This window comes from Engystomops pustulosus, chromosome 10 (genome assembly GCF_040894005.1).
Source record: "Engystomops pustulosus chromosome 10, aEngPut4.maternal, whole genome shotgun sequence".
Taxonomy (NCBI): Eukaryota; Metazoa; Chordata; class Amphibia; order Anura; family Leptodactylidae; genus Engystomops; species Engystomops pustulosus.
The window spans coordinates 35,206,313-35,233,553 of NC_092420.1; the positions used below are offsets into that span (position 1 = coordinate 35,206,313).

At 41.9% G+C, this 27,241-nt stretch overlaps 1 protein-coding gene across 2 annotated transcripts; it reads left to right on the forward strand.

Annotated features, from left to right (window-relative positions):
* Positions 1–27,241, forward strand: SREBF2 (sterol regulatory element binding transcription factor 2). 2 transcript variants are annotated; one of them, XM_072128087.1, is made up of 19 exons: positions 1–315; positions 10,739–11,119; positions 11,663–11,874; positions 12,967–13,113; positions 14,569–14,790; positions 16,269–16,383; positions 17,178–17,359; positions 17,765–17,957; positions 18,339–18,523; positions 19,413–19,674; positions 19,772–19,941; positions 21,387–21,558; positions 21,691–21,802; positions 22,236–22,348; positions 22,547–22,676; positions 23,264–23,429; positions 24,588–24,773; positions 24,860–24,962; positions 25,751–27,241. In XM_072128087.1, the coding sequence occupies exons 1-19, from the start codon at positions 234–236 to the stop codon at positions 25,969–25,971; spliced, it is 3,354 nt and encodes a 1,117-aa protein (XP_071984188.1). In that variant the 5' UTR covers positions 1–233; the 3' UTR covers positions 25,972–27,241. The 2 variants fall into 2 exon arrangements, with proteins under 2 accessions (XP_071984188.1, XP_071984187.1); XM_072128086.1 differs by having other exon boundaries at positions 3–315; positions 24,860–24,971.

Consider the following 27,241-nt stretch of genomic DNA (forward strand, 5'->3'; position numbering starts at 1 on the left):
AGGGAAGCCAAGCCTCGCTCTCATTACTGTGGTTCGCTTTAGACTTCGGCGTTCACAGGGAGGCTCGGAACGCAAGTTGCTGACGTCATCCCTAGTAGAGGGAGGGGCCGCAGGAACATGGCGTCGGTTTCGTCTATGACAGGTTGTTGAGTTAGGAAGAAAGTGACAGGAGCTCCGAGAAAGCGGCAGCTCCCCAGCGGGGAGAGCAGAGAAAGCGGCCGAGTCCCTGCTGCATGGACACAGCCGGCATTAGTATGGAGAACATGGAGACGCTGACGGAACTGGGGGATGAGCTGACCCTGGGAGACATTGATGGTGAGAGCGGGCATGTGTGTGGTGGGAGCGGCGCTGACAGGTCATCTGTACCAGGGTCTCCCTGAGAAATGTTACTGTACGATACCTTAAAGGACTTGTCTACTTTATGGCATGTTGTGGAAAGTTATTGGGGGACATTTATATAAAGTGTTACCTGCGCTGGTTTGGCTTCTGAGGTTCATGTTTCTGTCCTGCACTAGTTTATATTCTGCCAGACCATTTTCTTTTGGGCTGCTCTCTGATTTTTTTAGCACCCAAAAGAGGAAAGGACAGATATTAATTTTTGGCATAGTTTCCACACCATGCAGACCACACCCCTTTTCTGAGCAAAACCGGAGGATGCGGAAAATCTAATTTTTTTTCTTTCACCGAACACTGATCAATGAGTTGGAAAGGAGGTGGAAAATAGGTCGAAACCACATAGTAAACGTGCCCCATTGTGTAGTGTCAGGGAGATGTCCACTGGCTGCCTCCCACTAATATGGGCCACAACTGGGGGGGCTCTGTGGGTGGAGCACTGTATGGCTGAGGCCAGCCGCTAGGAGCTCTGTGGGTGGAGCACTGTATGGCTGAGGCCAGCCGCTAGGAGCTCTGTGGGTGGAGCACTGTATGGCTGAGGCCAGCCGCTAGGAGCTCTGTGGGTGGAGCACTGTATGGCTGAGGCCAGCCGCTAGGAGCTCTGTGGGTGGAGCACTGTATGGCTGAGGCCAGCCGCTAGGAGCTCTGTGGGTGGAGCACTGTATGGCTGAGGCCAGCCGCTAGGAGCTCTGTGGGTGGAGCACTGTATGGCTGATGTAAAAGACCTCTCTGGATACCAGGAGATCTGTGGTGGAGCGTTGTCTGATGGTTTCTCAGAGATCTCGAATGGTGACAATAGTGAATTATGACAGTCGTGGAAGATCTTACTTTCTGATGGCTGATGTTTTTCTATCGCCGTTACTAAAGTAGAAAGTATGTGCCAGATGTATATGGCAGTCCCTTATCTGAGCTGTGCTGTATTACTGGGGTGTTGAGGTTGCCATGTGACCCACCACTGATCATATCACATGGTTGATGTACTAAGTGATGTGGTCACTGTATGGCAGAAATGATCACCATTTGCCTTGGTGTGTTTTCAATGTATTTTGTTCCATTTGACTCTGAGGATTTGGAAGGACTCGTGCCAGGGGGCGCAGAAGGTGGGTTTAGCTGCCCTGTTTCAGACAGAGGGATGAACCAATGACCTATTTCATATTACATCATCTTGTGTAGGACACTGCCTCTTGGTGATGAGGATTTGTTGTGAAGTGCAGAAAATAAGTTGGGGTCAGATCACACATTACTTTCCAGTCTGTAAAAGCAGTAGAACGGGCGTCTGCATGACGTGATCACCTTCGGAGTGTTTAGTATGGGGAGGAAAAGTACTGTACAATAAAAACACTGATCATCTAATTTGGGGATTTTGTGAGTGTGTTTTATATTTTTGTATCTAAAGGAGAGGTTCATGTTTGTTTTCTTAAAATGTGCCTGAAATCTAGATGTTCCATAGTCGTGTGGGATTAGAGGTGTGAGGGTTGAGTCACAAACAGAAGCTTGATGGTGATGTCACTACAAGGTGTGAGGCTGAGTCATTGGGTCGGGCACAGTTATGCTCCACTTTGCTTTTCCGTTAAATATTATTTGATTGAAATTAAAAAAAATGTCAATTTCTGCAGCATTAACAAGTTGTCTAAACACCGGCCCCCCTTGTACCCCCCCAGGGAGTTATGGAAGCTAAAGGCTATTTTAAGCTGCTGTGTAACCTCCGGCTACTAGGGGAAGTAATGTGGTGTCCTGGTTACATCATAACATTGTGCTGTATCTGTATGACATGTTATTATATATACTTACACAGGGGCCGGCAGTAGCTAATGATCTGTATGATATATGTAATGCACTTTACATTCACAGAGGGGCAGAATGCTCTCCTGGAATCACTGTTTTAGTAAATTATTGACTTGGCCATAATATATTTGTGCAGGAGCTCTGGGAATAGGGTGTACTGATCCAATGTTATTGTTCCTAGAAATTTTGGAATTGGTTCCTATCTGGATTCCTCTTGATGCTCAGCACTTGCCCCTAGATTTACGATACTATTCTGGGAATATGGAACTATTGGCTTGTGTTCCCAGGATTTGCTGTAGGAAAAGTCTACAGTCGGTTACTGTAGCTATTCATCAGTTTTTTCTACTGTATGTGAATGGGGTACTGTATGTATGTGTAAATGTTATACTGCTGTGAAAGTAGCCCTAGACTACAACCTTACACACGGTTATTTAAACTTAGGGCTTATTTTTTTTTCTAAGTGCTCACCACAAACAATTTTCTTTTTGCAAAATGAAGACTCCATTATAGACCGACCTTATAAAAATCTAAAATGTAAATTATATTTTCCATCTGTTTTACATGACTTTGTCTATACAGTGTGTGTGTGTGTGTGTGTGTGTGTGTGTATATCACATGTGCGCACACACCAGGAAAAAAATCTCTGGATTTTAAGGTTTATCAGAATCTCTCTGCAAAAGACTGTAAGTCTAAATACTATTTAAGTAAATCAGATCTTAGTAGGAGAGGCACTTCTTCCTGCTGTGTCTGTAGATGCTCTCGAGGTTTTTTCTGTAGCACGTGGCTGGAAGGTCTTTGTGATCGGGAGCTACGACACAATAGGACCCAGTCGTTTTCCACAGTCCGGTTGTTCGGTTTCCTGGAATATTTAGTAGTAAATTGTGTGCACCAGATATATAGCTCGTCCTGTGTTTGGTAGCTCAGTAACTTCAGCTCTTGTAACAACTGGTTAATGTTTCCAGTCCTGGAGATAAGAGACTTTTTCCTGGAGATGTTATATCACTCCATATTCCTAGAAACAGGATTTCTGGATAAAAGCGCCTCTTCACATAAAGCAATTATTTTGTGGCCACTTTGCTTTTCTTTTTTTTTTTCTTTCAGGTGAAAAAAACATACTTCCTTGATTTTTTTTTTTTTTTTTTTTTTCTTTTTTTAATTTGTTTATTAATTTAATATATGATATTTATTTTTAATATATAAAAAAATATAGGCTTGGCGTGTACCACAACATTGTATAAATATTATATTTGTGGCAAGTTTTGTCTGGTTTCTGCAGATTCTTTACAAAGAGCCAGTGGCTAATTGTAATGAATACTGTGCAAAAATGCCTTATACTGCAATACAGTAGTATTGCAGGAACAATCAGACCTTCTAGGGTTTATGTACCCTAGAGCAGTGGTGGCGAACCTATGGCACGGGTGTCAGAGGTGACACTCAGAGCCATTTCTGTGGGCACTCAGGTTGTCACCCCAGGACAGAGTTCACCAAATAGGACCAAATCCACCAAATCTCCCTGCAGTCCCAGGCAACTAAAGAGATGGTGCTCTCAGCGCTATTTTAAAGCGACACTTCATTGGAACTGTGGGAAAGGTGAGAAGGTGTGGACAGGGCTGCATTCTCTTTGGAGGTCATTCTGCTGGACCCACCATTCTTCCTCTACAGAGAGACCCTGGAGAGAGGCTACAATGACAGTCTGAATTTGCCAGTCTGAATTTACTGCTTAAAATGCCATGCTGGCACTTTACTGTAAATAAGTGGATTTTGGTTGTAGTTTGGGCACTCTGTCTCCTAAAGGTTCGCCATCACTGCCCTAGAGGGTCTAAGAAAAAAAAATTAAAAATTCCTAGAACTGATATAAATACAAATAACCAGTGAAAATCATAAACGTGTTGGGTATCGCCTGTGGAAAACAAACCAACAAAGCCAAGCGCAGATATAGTGTAATATTTCCACGTGAGGAGTGATTGATAAATGTAGGTGCTGCTCACCTTCATCTTCCAACACAACACTATGTGTACACCCACTCCCTCTTGTGGTCAGAATAGCACATTACAGTATAAAATGTTATGGTCAAGCAGATGTATCAATTGAATGTTTGTTTTTTGATGTGAAACATGTATTCAACAACTAATCACTGTACAGGCGGTCTCCTACTTGAGTACACCCGACTTACAGACGGACCTCTCTGCCCACTGTGACCTCTGGTGAAGCTCTCTGGATACTTTACTATTGTCTCAGGCTGCAATGATCAGCTGTAAGGTGTCAGTAATGAAGCTTTATTGATAATCTTTGGTCCCATTACAGGAAAAAAAAATTGTGAAACTCCAATTGTCATAGGGGTAAAAAAAAAATAAAAAATTGTCTAGAAATTCAATTATAAAATATACAGTTTCGACTTGCATACAAATTCAACTTAAGAACAAACCTCCGGACCCTATCTAGTATGTAACCCGGGGACTGCCTGTATTATACACAAATGTAATTTCCAGCATTTACAATAGGATCTGGTTACTGCAACATCCCTGTGCACTCTGATTCCACTTCTAAACCTTGAGTATAAATGTGATCTGAGATATCCCCCCTCCTTTCTACTTCAACCTTTTGCGCTAAAAAGGGCATAAATATTTGGTGTTTGTGTACAATTAGCATGACTAAAGATGAGTGCGGTTGGGACTTGAAAAGTGTCTCATTTTAATGTATGTATTTTTAAAATAGAAACAGGAGAGTTTTGATTAGGACAAACATCTGTTGTTGTTATACAAAAGAAAATTTATATTCCAAATTAAAGTGTTTTTATATGAGTGAACGCCTGGAGAGTGGACATTAATTATCACTAAATTATGACCCCATTTGTCCTGGTAAGGCCCCTTGCACACGAATGTATAGGGCTTTATGGCCCCTATAGTCGTCTATGGCACCCTGTCATAGTGCAGTGAGCACACGCTTTCTCGCCGCACTGTGGTCGAGCCAGGCGGCTGGACCGCAAAATATAGGACATGTCCTATATTTTGCCCTTTTTACAGTGCAGCTGCTCACTCCTCCTCTCTCCTGCTTGCATCTGTATGATCACACAGACTGCGGCCCACCGGGCATAAGTTCGCATGCAAGGGGCCTTACTGTGTTGTACTGGAACCTCCTTGACCAGAAAGCTGATAGTAATTATATGTACTGTCCACTTCACCTCATGTTTTTTGTATTGTGTGTGGGAGACAGAATATTGGGTAATTTACCAATATATATATATCTCTAATAATGGTTGTGCACCGCTTACTTGAAATGTAATGTTTTAACTGTTTCACGACCGCCCACCGTGTATTCACGGCGGCGGTCGTGTCCCGCTGCATGGAGAGGGCTCACGGGCTGAGCCCTCTCCATAGCCGGTAAGTCTTTGCTGCATATTGCAGCAAAGGCTTACCGGTAACACCCGCGATAGGTGCTAGCCTCATCGGGGAGCGGCGATCCGTCTCCATGGTAGCCTCGGGTCTTCCGAAGACCCGAGGCTATTTCGTTTTAACACATTGTAATGAGTGAGAAGGTAAATCCCCATATACTACAGTATGGCAGTATATGATAGGATTGATCAGACAACCTAGGGTTAAAGTACCCTAGGGAGTCTGAAAAATAGTAAAAATAAAAATAAAAAAAAGTTAAAAAAAAAAATTATAATAAAAAAAACCCTAAAAATTCAAATCACCCCCCCTTTCCCTAGAACTGACATAAATATAAATAAACAGTATAAATCATAAACACATTAGGTATCACCGCGTCCGAAAATGCCCGATCTATCAAAATATATTAACAGTTTTTCAATGCGTTTAACCCCGTAACGGAAAATAGCACCTAAAGTCGAAAATGTAACTTTTTTGCCATTTTGAAAAATATAAAAAAAAATCTATAAAAAGTGATCAAAAGGTCGTACAGTCCTAAAAAGGATATAATTGAAAATGTTATCAAATGCCGCAAAAAATGACACTAACCCCAGCTCCGTACACCAAAGTATAAAAAAGTTATTAGCGCCAGAAGATGGCAAAATCGAAAAAATTTTGTACAGGAGGTTTTAATTTTTGTAAATGTATGAAAACATTATAAAACCTATGCAATTTTGTTATCCCCGTAATGTTACCAACCCAAAGAATAAAGTAGACCTTTCATTTGGGGCACACAGTGAAAGCCGTAATATCCAAGCCCACAAGAAAATGGCGCAAATGCGTTTTTTCACCATTTTCACTGCATTTGGAATTTTTTTCCCTCTTCAGAGTACACGGCATGGAATAATAAATACCATCACTATGAAGTGCAATTTGTTACGCAGTAAACAAGCCGTTGCACAGCTATTTGCGTGTAAAAATGTTATAGAGTTTTGAAGGTGGGGAGTGAAAAATGGACATGAAAAAACAGGAAAGGGCCCGGTCCTTAACCGGTTAAATAAGCTTGGGGATTTTCTTTGCTGCGCAGCTCACGCAACACACAGTGCTGCCTCCTCCTTCCCTGCCGAGCCCTCTTATAGCTCTGATGGAAAGTCGCATGCCAGAGCTCAGGTCACATGACTTCTACATCGGCCACGGGCTGGAGCAGTAAGTAGCTCCGCCCATCCCCATGGCCGTGTGCGATCATGCTCACAGAGCCATGAATAAGATTGAGCTGTCTATAGGACAGTTTAATCCTGTACTGGGATGGGGGTTGATATTATCAGCCTCTTGTATTACAACTTCCCCTGTATACAGTGAGAGGCTGCAGGGAAGATGCTATATGTATCCTCTCTGCATGTGTCTGTATACGGATCACTGATAACAGTGATCCAATGGGCTGTTACCATTAGATCACTGTTATCTGTGTATTAGCAGGGATCACGTGCCCCTGTTAAAAAAAGAGAGAGAAATCGTTATGCCCTCATCCCCCCCAAAATTAATGATATAAAATTTAGCGTTGTCAGCCCCGGCCCGCTCTGTGGGGGAACTCTGGGGCCGTTGTCAGCCCCAGATATTGCTACAATTGGCTACTTAAGCACAAAAAACAGGGGTTGTATCAGTTTTCTTGTATACACAATAATAATAATTCTTATCTTATTCTTCTTATTATCATAGTATTATTATCATCTTTATTTGTAAAGTGCGATCATATTCCATAGCGCTTTATAAATCGTAGGGGACATGTACAAATAAAATAATCATTACGGAGTAGAAACATATGGAACAATAGTCTATTAACACTACATACAACTTGGAGCTATATATTTGTATTACTGAAAATTTCATACTTTTCCTTGGCTGAAATGACTCCTCAGGGATGGTGAGAGGAGTATTATTACCCTTCTGGATGAATGTTAGTGCGTCCTCTGCCTGTCCATACGATGGCCACAGATGGAGGGTCATGTGATGATATCTGTCCATGAACAATCACAAGTTAGAGATCACACGACCCTCCATCTGCAGCCATTTTATGGACAGGAATGTCTGGCTTTCTTTCAGCATTGGATTTTCTGAGCCCAGTTTGGATGCGAGCAATGGCCTTTAATACAGACTGACACTTCCTAAATGAGGGAGTAATGAGCACAGTAGGACAGTTTTGGTGATTTGCGTTTACTGATCAGGACCACGTTGCACGGGTCAGTTCCTATAAATGACCACTTTCGTGCAGAGGAGAGGGAATTACAGCTGTTACATAGACTTCAGGAACATTGTTATGTGCACATATTATACTACTGATTTATTCAAGGTCCGCTGTAAGGTGGGCGACACAATGTATACTTTAAAGTCTACCACCTAAATGCAGCACTTCTAAACCAAGCACATTTACATGCTGGAGTGTGCTTCTTGAAAAAGAATCCTTTTTGCATTTCATAGCTTAGTCTTTTAGAAAAAAACTTATTTCAAATTATGGAAATTGGCCTCAGGGGCTCCCCCATTCTGCTTTTCTATCGCCTCCTCCCCAGCCAGAGCTGATGACGTCAGCTGGCTTTTGCCAAATCTCATGTCCTCCTTCTGTGACCTATCCAAGAGCCACTGAGGCTCATTTGCATTTGAAAAGACTATTTAAACTATTAGAAACAAATAAAAAAAGAATGTATCCTGCTCCAGCATGTAAGTGTTCTTGGTTTATAAGCACTGCCCACATGTGGTAGATTTTCCTGTAAGAGTCCATACATCTTTATACATATTTATCACATTCCCAGGGGCGGACTGGGAATTTAAAGTGGCCCTGGAAAAAACTGTAAAAGTGGCCCCATTCTGTGGGCGGAATCAAAACAAGTAGGTGTGGCCTTGTGATGTGGGTGGAGTTACTAAACTCCATACAAACTGTTAATAGATGGTCTAAATCAGCATGTACACCGCAGAGAAAGAGACTCATACTGCCTCCTTGTACAGGAATAATGCTTCTATTTTAAGAGCACACAACTTAATACTGCCATATATGTACACTAAAAACATACTACAATACCTTCTCCAATAAACAAGAATGTAACTACTATAATACTACTGCCCCTAAGTAAAATATATTGTAATACTGCCCCCTATGTACAAGAATATACCTACTATAATACTGCCCCCTATGTACAAGAATATAACTACTATACTACTGCCTCCTATATACAAGAATATAACTACTATAATACTACCCCCTATGTACAAGAATATAACTACTATAATACTGTCCCCTATGTACAAGAATATAACTACTATAATACTACCCCCTATGTACAAGAATATACCTACTATAATACTGCCCCCTATGTACAAGAATATAACTCCTATAATACTGCCCCCTATGTACAAGAATATAACTCCTATAATACTGCCCCCTATGTACAAGAATATAACTCCTATAATACTGCCCCCTATGTACAAGAATATAACTACTATAATACTACCCCCTATGTACAAGAATATAACTACTATAATACTGCCCACTATGTACAGGAATATAACTACTATAATACTACCCCCTATGTACAAGAATATACCTACTATAATACTGCCCCCTATGTACAAGAATATAACTCCTATAATACTGTCCCCTATGAAAAAGAATAACTACTATAATACTGCCCCCTATGTACAGGAATATAACTCCTATAATACTGCCCCCTATGTACAAGAATATAACTATTATAATACTGCCCCCTATGTACAAGAATATAACTCCTATAATACTGCCCCCTATGTACAAGAATATAACTACTATAATACTGCCCCCTATGTACAAGTATATAACTACTATAATACTGCCCACTATGTACAGGAATATAACTACTATAATACTACCCCCTATGTACAAGAATATACCTACTTTAATACTGCCCCCTATGTACAAGAATATAACTACTATAATACTGCCCCTATGTACAAGTATATAACTACTATAATACTGCCCACTAGGTACAGGAATATAACTACTATAATACTGCCCCCTATGTACAGGAATATAACTACTATAATACTGCCCCCTATGTACAGGAATATAACTACTATAATACTGCCCCCTATGTACAGGAATATAACTACAGGCGGTCCCCTACTTAAGGACACCCGACTTACAGACAACCCATAGTTACAGACGGACCCCTCTGCCCACTGTGATCTCTGGTGAAGCTCTCTAAATGCTTTACCATAGTTCCAGACTGCAATGATCAGCTGTAAGGTGTCTGTAATGCAGCTTTATTGATAATTCTTGGTCCAATTACAGCAAAAATTTTGAAACTCCAATTGTCACTGGGGCAAAAGAAAAAAATTTGTCTAGAACTTCAATTATAAAATATACAGTTTCGACTTACATACAAATTCAACTTAAGAACAAACCTCCAGACCCTATCTTGTATGTAACCCGGGGACTGCCTGTACTATAATACTGCCCCCTATGTACAGGAATATAACTACTATTACTAGTAGCCAGCACCCCACCCTCCCCCAGTATATAGCCAGCCAACCCCCCCGGTATACAGTCAGCGTGCCACCCCAGTATACATCCAGCCCACTGTAATATATATATTATATAGCCAGCCCCCCCAGTCCTCCTAGTATATTCAGTCCGCTCAGTGTACAGCCCCTGCCCCAGTATACAGCCTGCCAGCCCCTGCCCCCCGGTACACAGCCCCTGCCCCCCGGTACACAGCCCCTGCCCCCCGGTACACAGCGCCAGCACAGTAAATAAAAATAAAAACATATGAACTCACCTTTCCGATGCCCCGACGCTGCTCCCCTGCTCCCCTGCTTGATTCAGTCCGGCCGCGGTGATAGCTCCGTACGGGCCGGCGTCGCACAGACCATGACATCGGCAAGCGGCTGACGTCATTATCCGCGCGACGCCGGCCCGTACGGAGCTGTCACCGTGGCCGGACTGAATCAAGCAGGGACGCAGCGTCGGGGCATCGGAAAGGTGAGTTCATGTGGTTTTTTTTTTTCCACCAGTCCCAGACCGGCCCAAAACCAATCGGCCCACCGGGATTTCTCCCGGTGGGTCCTATGGCCAGTCCGCCCCTGCACATTCCTGTAAGCTACTATAAGGTGTGTAGTTTTCTGTGTTACTGAACAATGTTAATACATTCTCTTTTTTTCCCCTCTAGAAATGCTGCAGTTTGTCAGTAATCAGGTGGGAGAATTTCCTGACCTGTTTGAGGATCAGTTATGTTCCAGCTACCAAGGAAACACAGCAATGGACACAAGTTTACCGAAGACATACAGCCAGCCTCCTCCTCAGATCTACCAGACCCCAACACCACAGCCCCAGGCACCACAGGCAGTAGCCACTGTCAAAAGTCCAGTGCAGCACACCCCTCAGCGGACCGCGCCGGTACTCCAGCCTCGCCCTGTGATACAGTCTCCCCCACAGCATCAACTGCAGCAGCAGACTGTAATGCTGACCCCAACTTTTAGCACGGCCCCCCAAACACGAATTATACAGCAACCACTCATCTACCAGAATGCAGCCACTACAAGTTTTCAAGGTGAGATTTGTAACCAATATATATGTATTTATGATATGTTATTAACAAATGACCCTTATGGTGTAATTTACACTGTATAAAGTTCCACAGTTCTCATCTATCCACTGGATAGGATTTCGGCCCCAATACACCAGATCAGGGGAGAACAAGAGCCCCAAGTCTCACCACACCAGCGGGACTGCCTCTCATTCTGGAAGTCCCATAGATGTGATACCCCTATCCTGTGGAGGGTATTCTTGATCCATGACCTTTAAAGACCAAATTTGCATTTCTACCTGTGGTTTATAAGCAGATCTTCAGATCCTAATCAAATTGGGTCAAAAAAAGATGGATAATATAATGACTGATTCCTCACAGACCCCATTGTGTGCAGTGAGGTTTATTAGATGTGATTTGTGTGTTTGTGGTCTTTTGGATTGGTTTAACACCAGTAAATAGACTTGAAGTAATCCATGTGTTGGGTATGTTGGGGGTGTGTGAAAACGATGCAAGTGCTGGTCACCTTCACCTCCATCACAGTGTTTTTGTTGTTGATGTTCACAGTGCTGCAGCCGCAAGTTTCAAGTTTGATGACAACACAGCAGATGCAGCCGGTGACTATCCAGCAACAGGTACAGACTGTCCAAGCTCAGAGGGTGCTCACCCAAACCGCCAATGGCACCATCCAAACCCTGAGTCCGGCCACGCAGGGCACCATCCAGACACTGACTCCGGCCACTGTTCAGGCTGTTGCACCGCAAGTGCAGCAAGTTCCAGTAAGATTTCCGGTTTCCAAGTATATTTATTAGCATTAGGACATTGTTATTGTAAAGTTTTGATTATATGCTTTATAACATGTTCAGTAAAAGCGGAATCCGGTTGTTGTGGAACCCCCTAAAGTATGGTGTATGAACAGTGGTTATCAACTTCCCCCTTCCACTGTCTTGATAATGTATTCCTGCCTCTAAATTGTATAAAAATGTCTAAAAAAAATAGAGGTGTATCCCTAAACTCTATAATAAAGGGAAATTGGCCTAATAAACCACAGTATGTCCTAAATTAGCTAAACGCCTTTAAGATCATGTTTCTTATATCGCCCAGTGTGGTGGCATCATCCAGAAAATCTTCTTGGAATGGAGATGTAAGTTTGTATAAAGTGAAGGAGGCGGAGAATTTAACCCAGAGATTAAGTTTGCTCTTCCTCAGAAAGACCCTTCCCTGTTATTGATGGTCATGCATCCTGAGACATCACTAACCAGATCTGAAGTCTGATGCAGGAGGCGATCACAGCTCTCCACATTGACTTCAGTGTTAAACTTTACTCCTACTTGACTTTATACAACCAATTAATAGTTCCCTTCCAAGTTGATTTCCAGGATGATTCCACCTCACTGGGCCATGAAAGAAACAAATACTAGAAGGTGGTAGTGGTTTATTGGGCAAATTAGGTTCCCTTTTAACAGACTTCTCAAAATATAAGATTTGGGGATTCTCATGAAAATGTGGAAAGATCACACCCGAAGTTCTAAACCTTATAAAATCCTAGAAGAATGAGAGGATACAAAAAAAACCTTTGCCAACACAGAGCAGACATTCGCAGAATTGTGCTATATCTTGTGCTATCTTATGTGCTTTATCTGCTGTAGTAAAAAAGGATTTTGCTGGCATGATGGTATACTTTTCTAGATTAGTGTTGTAATGTTACTTGGAGGTTCTAGAGGTTCCTGTACAGAGAATTGAAACTCTGAAGCTCTGAAGGATGCATTTTTATCTAGAATGCCATACATATTTGCTACTACATTTTTTACCGGTCTTTACCTGAACAGTTTTATCTGAATCGGTTTAACATGTTGGGATCTTCCATCTAGGTCCTGGTACAACCTCAGATCATTAAGACGGAGTCCTTGGTCCTCACCGCACTGAAAGCTGATGGTAGCCCGGTCATGACTGCTGTACAGAACCCTGCGATCACAACCATCGCTGCCCCTCTACAGACCACCACTCTGCAAGTACCTGTAAGGCTTTTTTTTCTTTTTCTAATGCTTTAAAATGTAATTGATTGAAAGCGTCTAAGAATAGCCAAGCTGGAGCATGTTGGTTCAGTTCTGGCTGCTTAGCCTTTGGGCCACTCTTTCCGGCCGGAACACAGAGCGAGTTTGACTGATAATCATGATCAACCAACCTAAATGTTGAGATTGCCATTTATTTCTTTAGGTAAATAGCTACATGTACCTTCACCGACCCGTATCTGTCAGACATTTACCACTACTATGGTGTTCACTGCTGTGGTTTTAAATAATCTTTAAGATATTTCAGAAAGAGCCACATTTCTTTTAAATGGAGAGAGAATTGGACATTGGAAAGTTGAAGAATTTCTTTTTCTACTGATATCATAATAAAGAAATCCAGTGTATTTTTTTTTGTCCTTTAACATCTCTGGAACATGTTCATGGAGAAGGCTTCTCTTCAGGGTGCATATATTTAGGAGAAAGGCCACTTATCTGTTTCCAGCTACAGCATAGAAAGAGATTAATGATTGATAGAAATGCTTATCGTGATTCTATGGGTCAAGGTGTTGCAAAAGTTGCCTTTCACTGCAGTAGGTTATCATTTCACTGTAATATACATAAGTGTAGATAGACAGATTTAGATAAGAGATGGCGTCATTTTATGCAACTATTCAATTCTTTTCCACTTTCAGGCCCCTTGCACACAGCCATGGGGAGAGGAAGTAAGCACTCCTCTCCCTTCCCCTGTACATTGAAAGCCAAACGGCCATGCTGTCAAAACAACAAAGTATAGGACAGATCCCATATTTTGGATGGCTGCTGCCTGGCTCCGTCTGTTTTTCACTGTAATGTGACTGCCTGCATAGGCCTCCTTATAGACATGTACACGAGGCCTTAAAGGAAATCTACCACCAAGATCAAAGATTGTAAACCAAGCGCATTGACATACTGGTGTGTGCACCCTCTGACAGGATCCACTTTTTTAAGCTTTTGTTTGCCCTTTAAAATTATTATTTTTTTGTAAAGAACAGGGCATAAGCAGATAAAAGATGAGCAGACCCTGCTAGAGAGGGGTACACGCCAGCATGCATGTGTGCTTGCTTTAAAAGGACATCTACCACCAGGATGAAGGATTGTAAAGTGTAACGGAGGCCAAATCAGACTTTGTCCATGGTTCAGGAGGTTGCCTATTTTGCAGAAGTTGCCCTTTTCAATTGGAAGATTCTATTGCAGTACTGGTTACCAGTTCACAATGTGTGGGAAAAGTCTGATGGAACACAAATTAGTGCATTTTGTAAGACAATTTAATAAAATGCTACATATTCTAGATATAAACGGGGAGCTAGAAGTCTGTGTAAGTATTGGGTTGGAGATCTACATCTTACTGTCTTGTTCTGAAGTTTTATTCTTTCTATAAGTAATAATCTAGGCATTTATCTACTTTCCACTTACTTAATTTAGACTTTGGTTGGTGGCAGTGGAACTATTTTAACTACTATGCCAGTCATGATGGGACAAGAAAAGATGCCTATAAAACAAGTGCCCGGCACATTGAAACAGCCAGAGGTGCCCAAGGAGGGCGAGAGGAGAACAACACATAACATCATTGAGAAGAGGTATCGCTCATCAATTAATGATAAAATCATTGAACTAAAGGACTTGGTTATGGGAACTGACGCCAAGGTAATCATTTGACGATTTTTGTCTAATGTTTCTAGATTTAAAGCTTTAAATAAATGCACACACATATTAATACTTCTAGTATATGGGATTTACATACTTATTTTTCTTCAGATAGAAGATGTGTTTTGTGCCATTGTTTGGCTTTTACTGCTTTGAGATTTCTTGCTCATGGGACTTGTAGTCCACCTGGTGATGGTCTTGTATATTGCAATATTGAGTGTGTTAGTAAGATTAGTGCCATGATTACCGTATATACTCGAGTATAAGCCGAGTTTTTCAGCACAATTTTTGTGCTGAAAATTCCCCACTCGGCTTATACTCGGGTATATATAAAAAAATAAACTCAATACTCACTATTCCGACGGCCCGGGCAGCTCCACTTCCATCATCATGTCCGCAGCGGGTCCGCGGCAGCTCCGTCTGCAGCGCCTCTTCTCCTTCAGGCCGGCGCTAGGACCGCGACATCCCCGTACGCACGACCCGGCCGGCACACAACTGTGACATCAGCAACTGTGATGTCACAGTTATGTGCCGACCGGGCCGTGCGTACTGAGACATCGCGATCCTAGCGCTGCAGAGAAGAGGCGCTGCAGACATGAAGATGGAAGCGGAGCTGCCCGGGCTGTTGGAATGGTGAGTACTGAGTTTATTGTTTTTGGGGGCTGGCAGGCTGGCTGTATACAACGGGGGGCTGGCAGGCTGGCTGTATACAACGGGGGGCTGGCAGGCTGGCTGTATACAACGGGGGGCTGGCAGGCTGGCTGTATGCAACGGGGGGCTGGCAGGCTGGCTGTATGCAACGGGGGGCTGACAGGCTGGCTGTATGCAACGGGGGGCTGACAGGCTGGCTGTATGCAACGGGGGGCTGACAGGCTGGCTGTATGCAACGGGGGGCTGACAGGCTGGCTGTATGCAACGGGGGGCTGACAGGCTGGCTGTATGCAACGGGGGGCTGACAGGCTGGCTGTATGCAACGGGGGGCTGACAGGCTGGCTGTATGCAACGGGGGGCTGACAGGCTGGCTGTATGCAACGGGGGGCTGACAGGCTGGCTGTATGCAACGGGGGGCTGACAGGCTGGCTGTATGCAACGGGGGGCTGACAGGCTGGCTGTATGCAACGGGGGGCTGACAGGCTGGCTGTATGCAACGGGGGGCTGACAGGCTGGCTGTATGCAACGGGGGGCTGACAGGCTGGCTGTATGCAACGGGGGGCTGACAGGCTGGCTGTATGCAACGGGGGGCTGACAGGCTGGCTGTATGCAACGGGGGGCTGACGATATACTGGGGAGGCTGTGACCAATGCATTTCCCACCCTCGGCTTATACTCGAGTCAATAGGTTTTTCCAGTTTTTTGTGTTAAAATTAGGGGTCTCGGCTTATACTCGGGTCGGCTTATACTCGAGTATATACGGTATCTTGTTGTTTAGGATGCCTGTATTTCTATAAAATTTACTATATTTATTTATTTTTTTTTAAGATGCATAAATCAGGGGTCTTGAAGAAAGCCATAGACTACATAAAGTACTTGCAACAATCCAACCAGAAACTGAGGCAAGAAAATATGGCTCTCAAACTGGCCAATCAGAAAAACAGTAAGTAATGACCACTCTTAATGTTAGAAGGCTACACTTGTGTTGCCTTTTCCGCTCTGTTAATGGGGCAGAACAATGACAGAAGTGTTATATTGTTGCGATGGTGGACACCAAGTCTACTCAATCGACTTTTTTATAGGACACTTATAGCTTCCAACTTAGAAACGTACTACTAGGCTTTGTTCAGAAAATCTTCCATACACTACTGCATGATCTGACAGTAGCAAGCATAACTGAATTAAGCATTGCAGAACCTTATGTACATTGGGGGGGGGGGGGGGACTGGACTTCATCTATACGTGTTAGACATGTATAACCCATAGCAAACTTTAACAGATTGCATTCATCAGCAAGTTTGAGTTTTATGTTCTTTTTGCAGCATAGTCCATCGCTTAGAGGATGGTATCTATGGATGATCAAAGTGTAGTCAAGCCCTGATAAGGGATTATACAGTCTTATATCAGCTTCATTGCACTGGATGCCCTTGACATAACAGCTCAATCAGCTGAATAGGCTTATTGTATCAGTTGTTATTTTTTTTCTAGCTTATTTAACATTTTGTATTATTTTGGTTGATCCCATATCTGTATAACAATTTTGCAGAATTGCTCCCCCCCCCCAATATATGTGTTGTATGCCATGATAGGAGTCCATGGTAGAGTCCATGAATAAGTAAAACCTGCAGAGCCAGATCTGTGCGATTTACCCTGCTGTTCTGTTTTTGTATGTCTTTGCTTAGATTCTCTGTTGGTCTAGACAATTCCAGTTTGTCATGTAATATTATTGCCTTACAGAATATCTTAAAGGCATTGATTTGAGCAGCTTGGTGGACACCAGCATGGAAATGAAGATGGATGAATTCAACCAGAACATTCTGATGATGTCTCCACCAGCATCAGACTCTGGATCTCCTGCCGTCTTCTCTCCTTACTCAGTGGATTCAGAGCCGGGCAGCCCTCTTCTTGATGACGAAAAGGTGAGATCCTTGCGGTATATTTCACGTCTCTGTATAATGTGCTTTACATGCTGTTACCTGTGAGTTGTGTTTTTTTTACCTGTCATCTAAAAATGACCTTCCTGATGACCGATTCCCAAACATACAGAACGCAGAAAACATTGTGAGCTGCTCTCTATACTGTGGTGGCCTGGCTGGTTTACTGTTTTTTAGTTCCTATGAATTAAGATAGAAACTGAACTGCTGAATTTTGGGAAGTTCTGCAGTGGCTGCCATTAGACCGACCATTGGGAGTGGCAGTGGTTAGGTCCCCTCAATGTAATATTTTTGACTTTATATAGAGGCCTACAAATTTGCTAATGTCTTTATGCAATGTTCTGTATTGGCAGGGAGTGTGTCAGTTTAAGTGTCTTCTCTGTTTTGAAGGTAAAGGATGAGCCTGACTCTCCTACAGGACTTGGGATGATGGATCGCTCACGGATGCTGCTATGTGCTATGACATTTCTTTGCTTGACTTTTAATCCTCTGACATCATTACTGCACTCGGAAAGTGAACCGCATTCAGACAGAACAGTGCAACACGGGACAAGTAGAACTATGCTGGGTATTGAAGTTTCAGGTATAGTGCATCTCCTTGTCATCACATGAAAATCTTATGAATATAAAACTTATCAATAGGTGACTCAATAATGAACTGCCTAATGCTGAAACCCCCAAAAGTGGAAAAATAAAATGACATCCATAGCTTCTTGTTGGATAACTTGTAACTGTATGTGGCAATGTTATTACTTGACAGCCACTCAAATACATGGCTGTTCATAAAACAAAAGTACAGCTTGTGTTATTTTTTAGAAAAGGAGCTGCTCTGACACAGCTCCCCAATCTTGTTTATAGAGGAGAGGCCCTTATATGAAAAAGCATATAGCCCAGATTCTGTGAGTGATTTAACTGTTAAGGACTTTCGTACTTTAAATCAATAGTAAAAATCCCATTTCTGCAGGTCTATCTGGAAGCTGGCTTGACTGGCTTATCCCTACGTTAATTCTTTGGCTGGTAAATGGGGTGATTGTTCTCAGCGTTTTCATGAAACTGTTGATCCACGGGGAGCCAGTGACAAGACTACACTCAAGGTCTTCTGTAAAGTTTTGGAGGCACCGCAAACAGGCGGACCTGGATCTGGCGAGGGTAAGTTGTGTACTTTTTCCGTGGTCTTGTACATAAGTTTGTCTCTTCCTTTTTTCTAAGCATTAGTATTTTCTATGATTTTGTGGAACTGCTTTGTCTGCATAGTTTCGGCTCTGTTTACAGCCAGTAGATTAGTACAATGTAGTGAGAGGCATCACAGGGGAGAATCTGAGATGCAGGAAGTTCAAGTCATAGTTGGAAATGTGAGCTGAAGAATAAAATAAAGTTCCTGTCCTTTTTTTGAAAATGTATTTATTTTTATTTTTAACCTTCTGTATCTCTGTAGCCCACAGAATATATCTTTAATATGAGACCAGAAGCATGTGTTTAAGTACTACAAAACCATAGACAGGGGCATCTGAAGTGATACTCCCCCTCCAGCCTCTCAAATTGTCTTGACTCTCCTCAAATATGACTCTTCTCACCTATTTTTCACATGACTATGGAATAGATTATTTTGTAGGTAGAGGGGCGAGATTTTACATAAGAGGGAATTTCAGAGACATAGGAAAATTGTGTGGAGGCACTGTGATTGGCTTAAAAAAAAAAAATCGAAGATGTGTTTGCATTACTGGCCCGTCTGAAATCAGACTTGTGGGTATCTTTTTTTTTTTTTTTTATGTTTTTTTCGTTTAACTTCTACCAATTATTTGCGAATAAGATTTTTGAAAAACATAACATCTGTTATGAACAATAAAGAATAAAATATTCGCACTGTACATGAAGTTGCCTGGCATTTAATTGAATACAGTTTGGTTCCCTTTAAATTAGAACAACTTGCTGAACCCTGTTTTTACTAAAAAAAAAAAATTCTGACAAAGTGTAACTCGTGCAAGTCCATGTATTAGTGAATTACAGAAATAAAATTGTTCTTTTCTCTCACACACAGGGGGATTTTGGAGCGGCAGCAGTGAACTTACAGACGTGCTTGTGTGTATTGGGTCGCTCTCTTCCTGCCTCCCGATTTGATCTTGCGTGTAGCCTATCCTGGAACATTATTCGCTGTAGTCTCCAGAAGATCAGCCTTGTACGTTGGTTACTCAAACGTACCCCAGGACACTGTAAGAAAGCCGAATTCCAGGATGAAGCCACTACTAGCGCCCGAGATGCCGCTCTTGTGTATCACAAGTTACACCAGCTACATTTGACAGGTACAGTCCTAGATGGATGTAAAATAATTGTTTGCTAGTAGATAAGACAATGGCTATTTCCTTTCTAACCTGATGGTGTTATTTTATGTTTTTGTAGGAAAGCTACCATCAAGTTGGCGTTGTTCAGGCCTGAATCTCTCCCTTTGTGCAGTAAATCTGGCAGAGTGTGCGGGTGACAAGATTTCACCAACCTTACTAGCAGAAATCCACCTCACCACCGCTGTGCAGATGAAGATCACCTTCTCCGGGAGATTCTCTTTCCTGTCTGTAAGTTCCACCATTGGTTTTACTGCCGTGGTTTATATTCACATGTAGGGCAGTGGATTATCAAATGCTTACAAATGTCCTATCCACATGTATTAAAAGCTTAATTCTACAATGTAATTTATCCTGTATAGTGGGGACCATAAAAAACAAAGTAAATAGGTTCACTAGAAAGCTGAGACTTGTTTTCATGTAAGCAACCCTTATAAAACAAATTTTGACAGAATTTTCACTTTCGAAAGAAAGTTATTTTTCTTCAAGAAAGTATGTTCTGGAATATTAAAAAAAAAAATGGTTATCAATCGCCTAGTGGGTAAACTGAGAAATATATAATATATGCAAAGAGAGAAGCCCTGATAGTGTAGAATTTTTTAATAGTTTGTTGTACAATCAGTATTACTTCGGAGGTGGAAGCTCACCTTTTTTTGGTTGTGTACTAGCCACATTCAACTTATCATGCTTGTTCATTCCACCCACTGTGTGGCCCTTGGTAACCCAATCACTAAAGTAAATATTATCCACGTTAGAGCACCGAATGGTGTTTTTATGAGCCAAGCATTGCTCATTCTCCTTTCTTCTGGATATACAAGTGGGTAAACTAACATGGCAAAACTTTCCTGATCCCCTGAGTGGTCAGAGCCAGGGCATGCTTTATCACAGAGGAATCTGAGGTCAGTCCTAGCCCCATGTCACTAGATAAGGTATGTCAGTCTTATCGAAGGTCTTCAAAGATTATAATTTCACTAGTGATGGGCATTGTTAGAATGCTTGTCGTCAGGTGCAGCACATGCTGGGTCCAGTCTTGTAAAACCACCTGGCAGGTTCCCTTTAAGACCTGTATGTGGTTTAAAGGATGGACAATCCATACCTTTTTGTTTAACCAGGCTTCTCTTCACAGCTGCCTGAATGAATAGAATGGTTAGTCCATGTAGGTTGGAGTAATGTAGGCATGCTGGTGCCCCAGCCATTGGCGAATATCAGAGAAAATAACCATACCGACCAAAAAGGCTTATCTTATATCTTTCAGTGAAAAAATGTGATAAAATACAGAAATCTTTACTTTTTAATATTCATATTACATATTCAGTAAGTTGTATTTCAAATATTCAGAAAATAGTATTTTAGCAGTCCACTATTATTATCGTACCTTCTGGAGGAAAAATGCTTTGCAACTGTGTTGGGATAGGTAACAACCTTCCTTTCATTCATTTCCAAAATGTATCACAGCCATTGACTTCACACAGATTCACCCCAGCAGTTAGATAAGTGATAATTTCAAGCATGTTCCTTTTAAAAGCTCATTGCTGACTCTCTCCATGAAAATTCTAATATTGGCAGTAAATAGTTCATACAGCACATACATCATTTATATTGGGGTTGGTACCACATTTTCTCCTTATGTTTTGTTTTAAGATAAAACTATAGAGCATCTGACTTTCGTATTTTAGGCTTATTTCTTGGGATGTGCCCAAAGCGGCAGCTCTTCTAATGACACAGATTCTCTACCTGAATCATTGCGGTGGCTGACGCATCCTCTGGGAAAACAGTTTTTCATTAACTCTAACTGGACTGTGAAGACTGCATCAAAAGAGTCAATATACAGTTCTTCCAGAAACCCAGGTATGAGACTTTACCATTTGCCCTGCTATTGATACAGTGGTCGTCGTGTTCACTTTAGTTACAGAAAGAGTTTATAATTCTAACATTGGGCCACCGTGATGCCATACAATGTGTGTCCATTTTCTCCCGCAGCTGACCCCATTGCTCAAATCCACCGGGCATTTTGTGAATCTTTGCTGGAAAAAGCGCTGTATGCTCTTGCAAAGCCAGAAGCTAGCAAAGTGTCGCTGGAAGAAGAAAGCTGGTGAGACTTGTTCTGCATGTTGGGTGCTATAGTAGCAGATTAATATAGTGTACAAGTGGTTCACCTTGTAAGGGAATTGGTGATGCAAGTTATTTGTTGAGAATAGGCTTTTCTGCTTCCTATTTTTTTTTCTCTATTGTATGTATGGAATTGTTATAATTGTTATTAAATAGTATGCAGATAATACACAACTTGGGAAGTAACCTTGCAGTGAAGCAGGGGAGTTACTTGGAGCTGGGACTGATAAGTGTGCTGTAAAGTAATGGTAGAATGGCATTTGGGATTTGACAATATGGGTTACTGTTCTCTTTTCTGTATAGCGTGTCGGGTCATCAGTGCACTCTCTCACATCATACACTGTCTATGGAAATTCTGTTGTTGTGTGGCCTATTCCAGTTTGTAAATGTATAATAATCATAATATTTTATTACAGCGAGTTCTCCAAAGCTCAAGAGTATTTGAAACTTCTAAATGTTTTTGCGGATTCTGTAAGTGGTGTCAGCTTTCTGCCTATTGGAGGATCATCCTGCATGCTGACCTCTACAAGTAAGTGAAAATGGCCGCACTCATTATCTTTCACCCGGATGGAATGTTATTTACTCCTTCCATTGACACAACCCGATAACTTTATTATTTTATTTTGGCTTTCAATTCATTACAAATTTCAGTATTTAGGATGATGGCCATCCTAAAGCAGATATATAAGCCTGATAATGGTTCTAACAGTGTTATTTATAACTTTAGGTACCGATCCCATTTGTCGGTGGTGGTATTCTGTTGCCTCAATGGCTGTTGGCTGGCTGCAGGGGGATGATACCGTAGTGAAATCTCATTATTCGGATGTGGAGAGAATACCCAAGCTGCTGGATGCAGAGTAAGCCTCTTCTTTATTACTAGCTACTGTACCAACAAATAGCCTCCTTTGTGATATGTGAGGATATTTTTCCCTTGCCACATGGTGGGCCCCTTAAACATGAACATTTACTATGCCTGAGCTAAGACCCAGGCATAGCATGCAGCCTTTTGTGAGAAGGGGAGGGGTGAGCACCCTTCATCCCTCCCCGCTCCATAGGGAGTTCCACTGCCGAGGTGTTTTTACAGCAGAGGTGGAGCATGTTCTATTTATTTTTCCCCCGGTGATGGCACGGGGGCTTCACGTGCCGTGCACACTGCACTTTTATGGCGGCTGTATGCTAGCTGCTGTTGGTACAGCTTCCATATACATTTGTATGCATAGGGACTTGCTGTGTATGTTAGGAAAACGTACCATATCAACTTTTATTGAACTCTGCATGGCATCTGTCATAGATCTTCATTTACTGCTGACTTTAGAAGCTTTTCCTGGTGTATATCAAAAACCAGTATCCTGTTGTGATCGGGACTCTAATATCCAGTGTGTCATGGTAACTTTGTGTTTGAACCACTTGATGTCTGATCTAACTGCTGTTGGTTGTTTTGAAGGACCCCCTTGGTGAAAGCCGTCATTCATATGTGTAGAGCCTTACATATGTCTTTGTCTGGAAAGACCGACAGTGCTCAGAATTCATTCAGTCAGTGTGAGAAAGCCAGTACCTTTCTATGGAACAGCCTGAATATGAACGCTACCTGCAATAATGATCTCAATAAGGTGAGTGATGCATTGTGGGGGTTTCCCCCTTTTCTGCTTCTTTTATTTACATTGATTAATGGATCTTAAAGATGAAACCTGATCCATATCAATCACGGACATGTACTGATAGCTGGTTCTTGCTGGTGTCGCCATCGTGCATTGTTGTTGCATTGCATGTCTCTTTGGTGTCTGTGCAATGTTTCTTCAGTGCAGTATGGAGGCGTCGGATGTATCATCCTAAAGTTATGATTCTCAAATTTCTCAGTTGCTTCCTTTTTCCATACTTTATTTTTCCTCTTGAAAGCGGTTAAAGGGCGTCTGTCATGAGGTCTCTGTAACTAATTCTGTCACCACTACCTGTTAGAGAAGCTCACAAGGATTCCATTCCAACCTAGTTATTTCATACATTAATCATTCTAAAATCATCTTTTCTTATGTAAACGAGGGTGGTCACATGGTCAGAGGCAGTGAGGCTACCCTTTTTCTCCCTCCCTGCTCCTCCTGCTCATGTCTGTGTGTAATGTATACTAAAGTATTGCCAGAACCAAGAGTGTCACATCATTATACAAGCTGTCAGTCATGTGTTTAGGAGTATCTCATACACACACAGGCTCCAGGGGGCGTGGCCGCCAGCACCAAAAGTGTCAAATCATTATACAGGCTGTCAGTCATGTGTATAGGAGTATCTTATACACACACACACACAGGCTGCAGGGGCCAGCGGCACATAGAAGTAGCCAGCACCAGGATTGTCACATCTTTATACAGGATGTCAGTCATGTGCACAGGAGAATCTCATACACACACAGGCTGCAGGGGGTGCCAGAACCAGGAAGCAAATATAGAGGAGTCAGCACCAGGAGTGTCACATTAAACAGGCCGTCAGTCAAGCACTGGGGGTGTGGTTGTGCCTCCGACTCATGAATAAGCTGGACTGCTTAATATGATAATGACTAGCAAACTGTAAATTAAGTCTTTCCTGCAGCTCCTTAAAGGGGTATTCTCATCTGGGCATTCACATTTAGCTTCATTAATCTGCCATATATAAACATTTCTTCAATTAGATGTTATCTAGATTTTCTGTCACATCTGGATTTTCATGAATAGAACGCTGATTAACAATATTAAATAAAAGTTTTTAGTTAAATTATGTACTTTCTATGAATACATTTGTAGGTAGTGCAGCTGCTGATCTGTGACCTCCTGCTCTCTATGAGAACTTCTTTATGGCAAAAGCAGGCCTGTTCTTCCCAAGCATCAGGAGAAGCGGTTCATTCCCCCACGTCTGTGCTGACAGGATTTCATAGGGACCTCAGCAGTCTTCGTAGATTGGCCCTCACCTTTAAACCTGCGCAGTGCAAGGTATGCCGTGATATGGTAATAGTCAGAAACTTGAAAGTATGCAATGTCTATTCTATTTTAACAAACATAAATGTGTTAAATCCTAGCTGTTTCTGCATGAAGCCACAGTCCGTCTTATGGCTGGCGCAAGTCCCACTCGGACCCACCAGCTGTTGCAGCACAGCCTCCAGAAGCGCCCCCCACATACCAGTAAGCCAGGTATTAAATAAACTCTCACCTCTTCATAAGGTGTTTGGCGGGAAACTACAATTTACACTGATCAATTTTTTTTGCAATTAATTCAATTCCCAATGAAAGTGCAATTTTTTTGTATTTTAGCAATATAAAGGGAACCTGTAAGTAGAAATTGTCCTAATAGACCACCATCAGTATGTGGTCAAGCTAATTAACATCTTGCAGTAACAGCAAAGGGGGCATTTTGAGGTTTGGAGATCTTTATTCTCTGCTAAACGATCTACTTCCCACACTTAATAGAACCATATTCCATTCCACTTCAAGGTTCCATAAACAAAGCTGATGCCACCACACTGGGTTATGAAAGAAGCAGGATCTGGAAGGTTTTTAGCAACATACTGGTAGTGGTTTATTAGATGAATTTGCTGACCGGTTCCTTTTTAAGTTGTGTTTCTTCATGTTGGCCCAACTGCTCATGAGTCAACTAAAAAAACAAATAATCCAGAATTGTCATGTCATGGAGAATTTAAATACAGGTCAGAAGAGGAGGGGGGGGGGGATCCTCTTTCCAAACATGTTTGAGATCCACTCTTGCATACAGTGCCATTACGGAGTATCCCATTGTGTTACCAATTTGGCAATTTAATTTTTTTTTCCAGTTTTGGAAATAGATTTGTTTTCCTTTATTCTGTTTCCACATGAATAAAAAATTAGCACGAACAGACTTCATTTTTCTTTACGTTGAATTCCTTATTTATTTTACAAACCTTACTAACAAGTATTTTTGTCTTCCCTTCTATAAGGTGAACTGGAGATGTTACCAGGACAAAGGGAGAGAGCCACCGCCATCCTTTTGGCATGTCGTCACCTCCCCCTGTCTTTTCTCTCTTCTCCTGGCCAGAGAGCAGTAATGTTGGCTGAAGCGGCACGGACTTTGGAGAAGGTGGGCGATAGGCGCTCCTATCATGATTGCCAGCAGATGATGGTGAAGCTCAGTGGGGGCACTGCCATGGCGGCCTCCTGAAAGACTTGGTTTTCTTTTGCTCTGGCCTCAACTGCTGAACATCATCCAGGAATAAGAACCAGCCATTCTGATGAGCAAAATCAACATTTGTAAAAATCCAAAACCGAGGGCAATCTCTGATCTAGATAATGTACAGGAAGAGCCCATCATCAAAGAGAAGCCTACACTGACGTTCGCAGCATCAGACACGTTATCTGTGTAGTTTGCATTGTGTTCTCCTGCGAATTGCTTGGCTTATGTCATCCTACAATAACAGAATATACATACACCCCTGTAATTCACATCCAGGAAAACTTTTTACTGGAATCCAGGTTAACAATACAAACACACATAACAAAAATGGTTTAGAAGACCCTTACACAATGCACAGTAGAGGAACAGGCTCAATATATTACCTGTTACTGGAATAATATATTGATCAGATGTACATCAATGCTTTCCATTTCGGTTGCTTGGACTGGTTCAAGTAATTCTCCAGCCGTAGCCCCTGGTTTACAGGTCAATTGTTATAAAGAATTTGTATCCGGTGACGCTGGACTTATTCAGGATACCTGAAAAGGCACTAATCCTTAAGAAAGTCCCTGCACCAGCCCTGGCTTATAAGGGAACTCTAGTAATTAGGCCTTAGCTCTGTTTTGTACAAAGTGTTTTGTACAAAGTTACTTGTACAGGTTTGGGTCTCCCATCTCACTGATACTATTTTTTTTAAATAAATAATACTTTGGTAATTAAACCTTTAAGATCCTACTTGCACTGGTAAAGTTCTGCTGTATCTAGTAGATGCCCACTTTTAAAACCCTTACTCATTCTTTGGAGCTTTGAAGTAACAAGTGCATTCGGAAAGCCTTGAGATTTGCATCCGTCTCTGTAACTATGCTGATAACAGCCAAGTAGGATGTGCTGGTAACTCTGCAACTCTCCCATACTTGTACTGATCATTTCTATAATAGATCATAGAGTGCGTGATTGCTAATCGTCTAATCAGGAACCAACCAAAGACTACAGGATACGTTGTGGACGGGCAGAGGAAATACATCCCTAGTAAAGCATACCAAACAAATTCTGACAAAACACAAGGTTTTGGCTGTTTATCTAACATGGGTCACAAAAAGACCATACTGGGATAAACCAGTCTCCTTTCCTTCATCCCTTCCTTGGTCTTGAGGTTAGAGTGTTTTTGGTCATTTCTCACTTTCTATCTTAAATTTAAAAAAATATGCCTTAAGCATAAAAAGACACGGATAAGCTATAGGTACAGCTTATAATAACA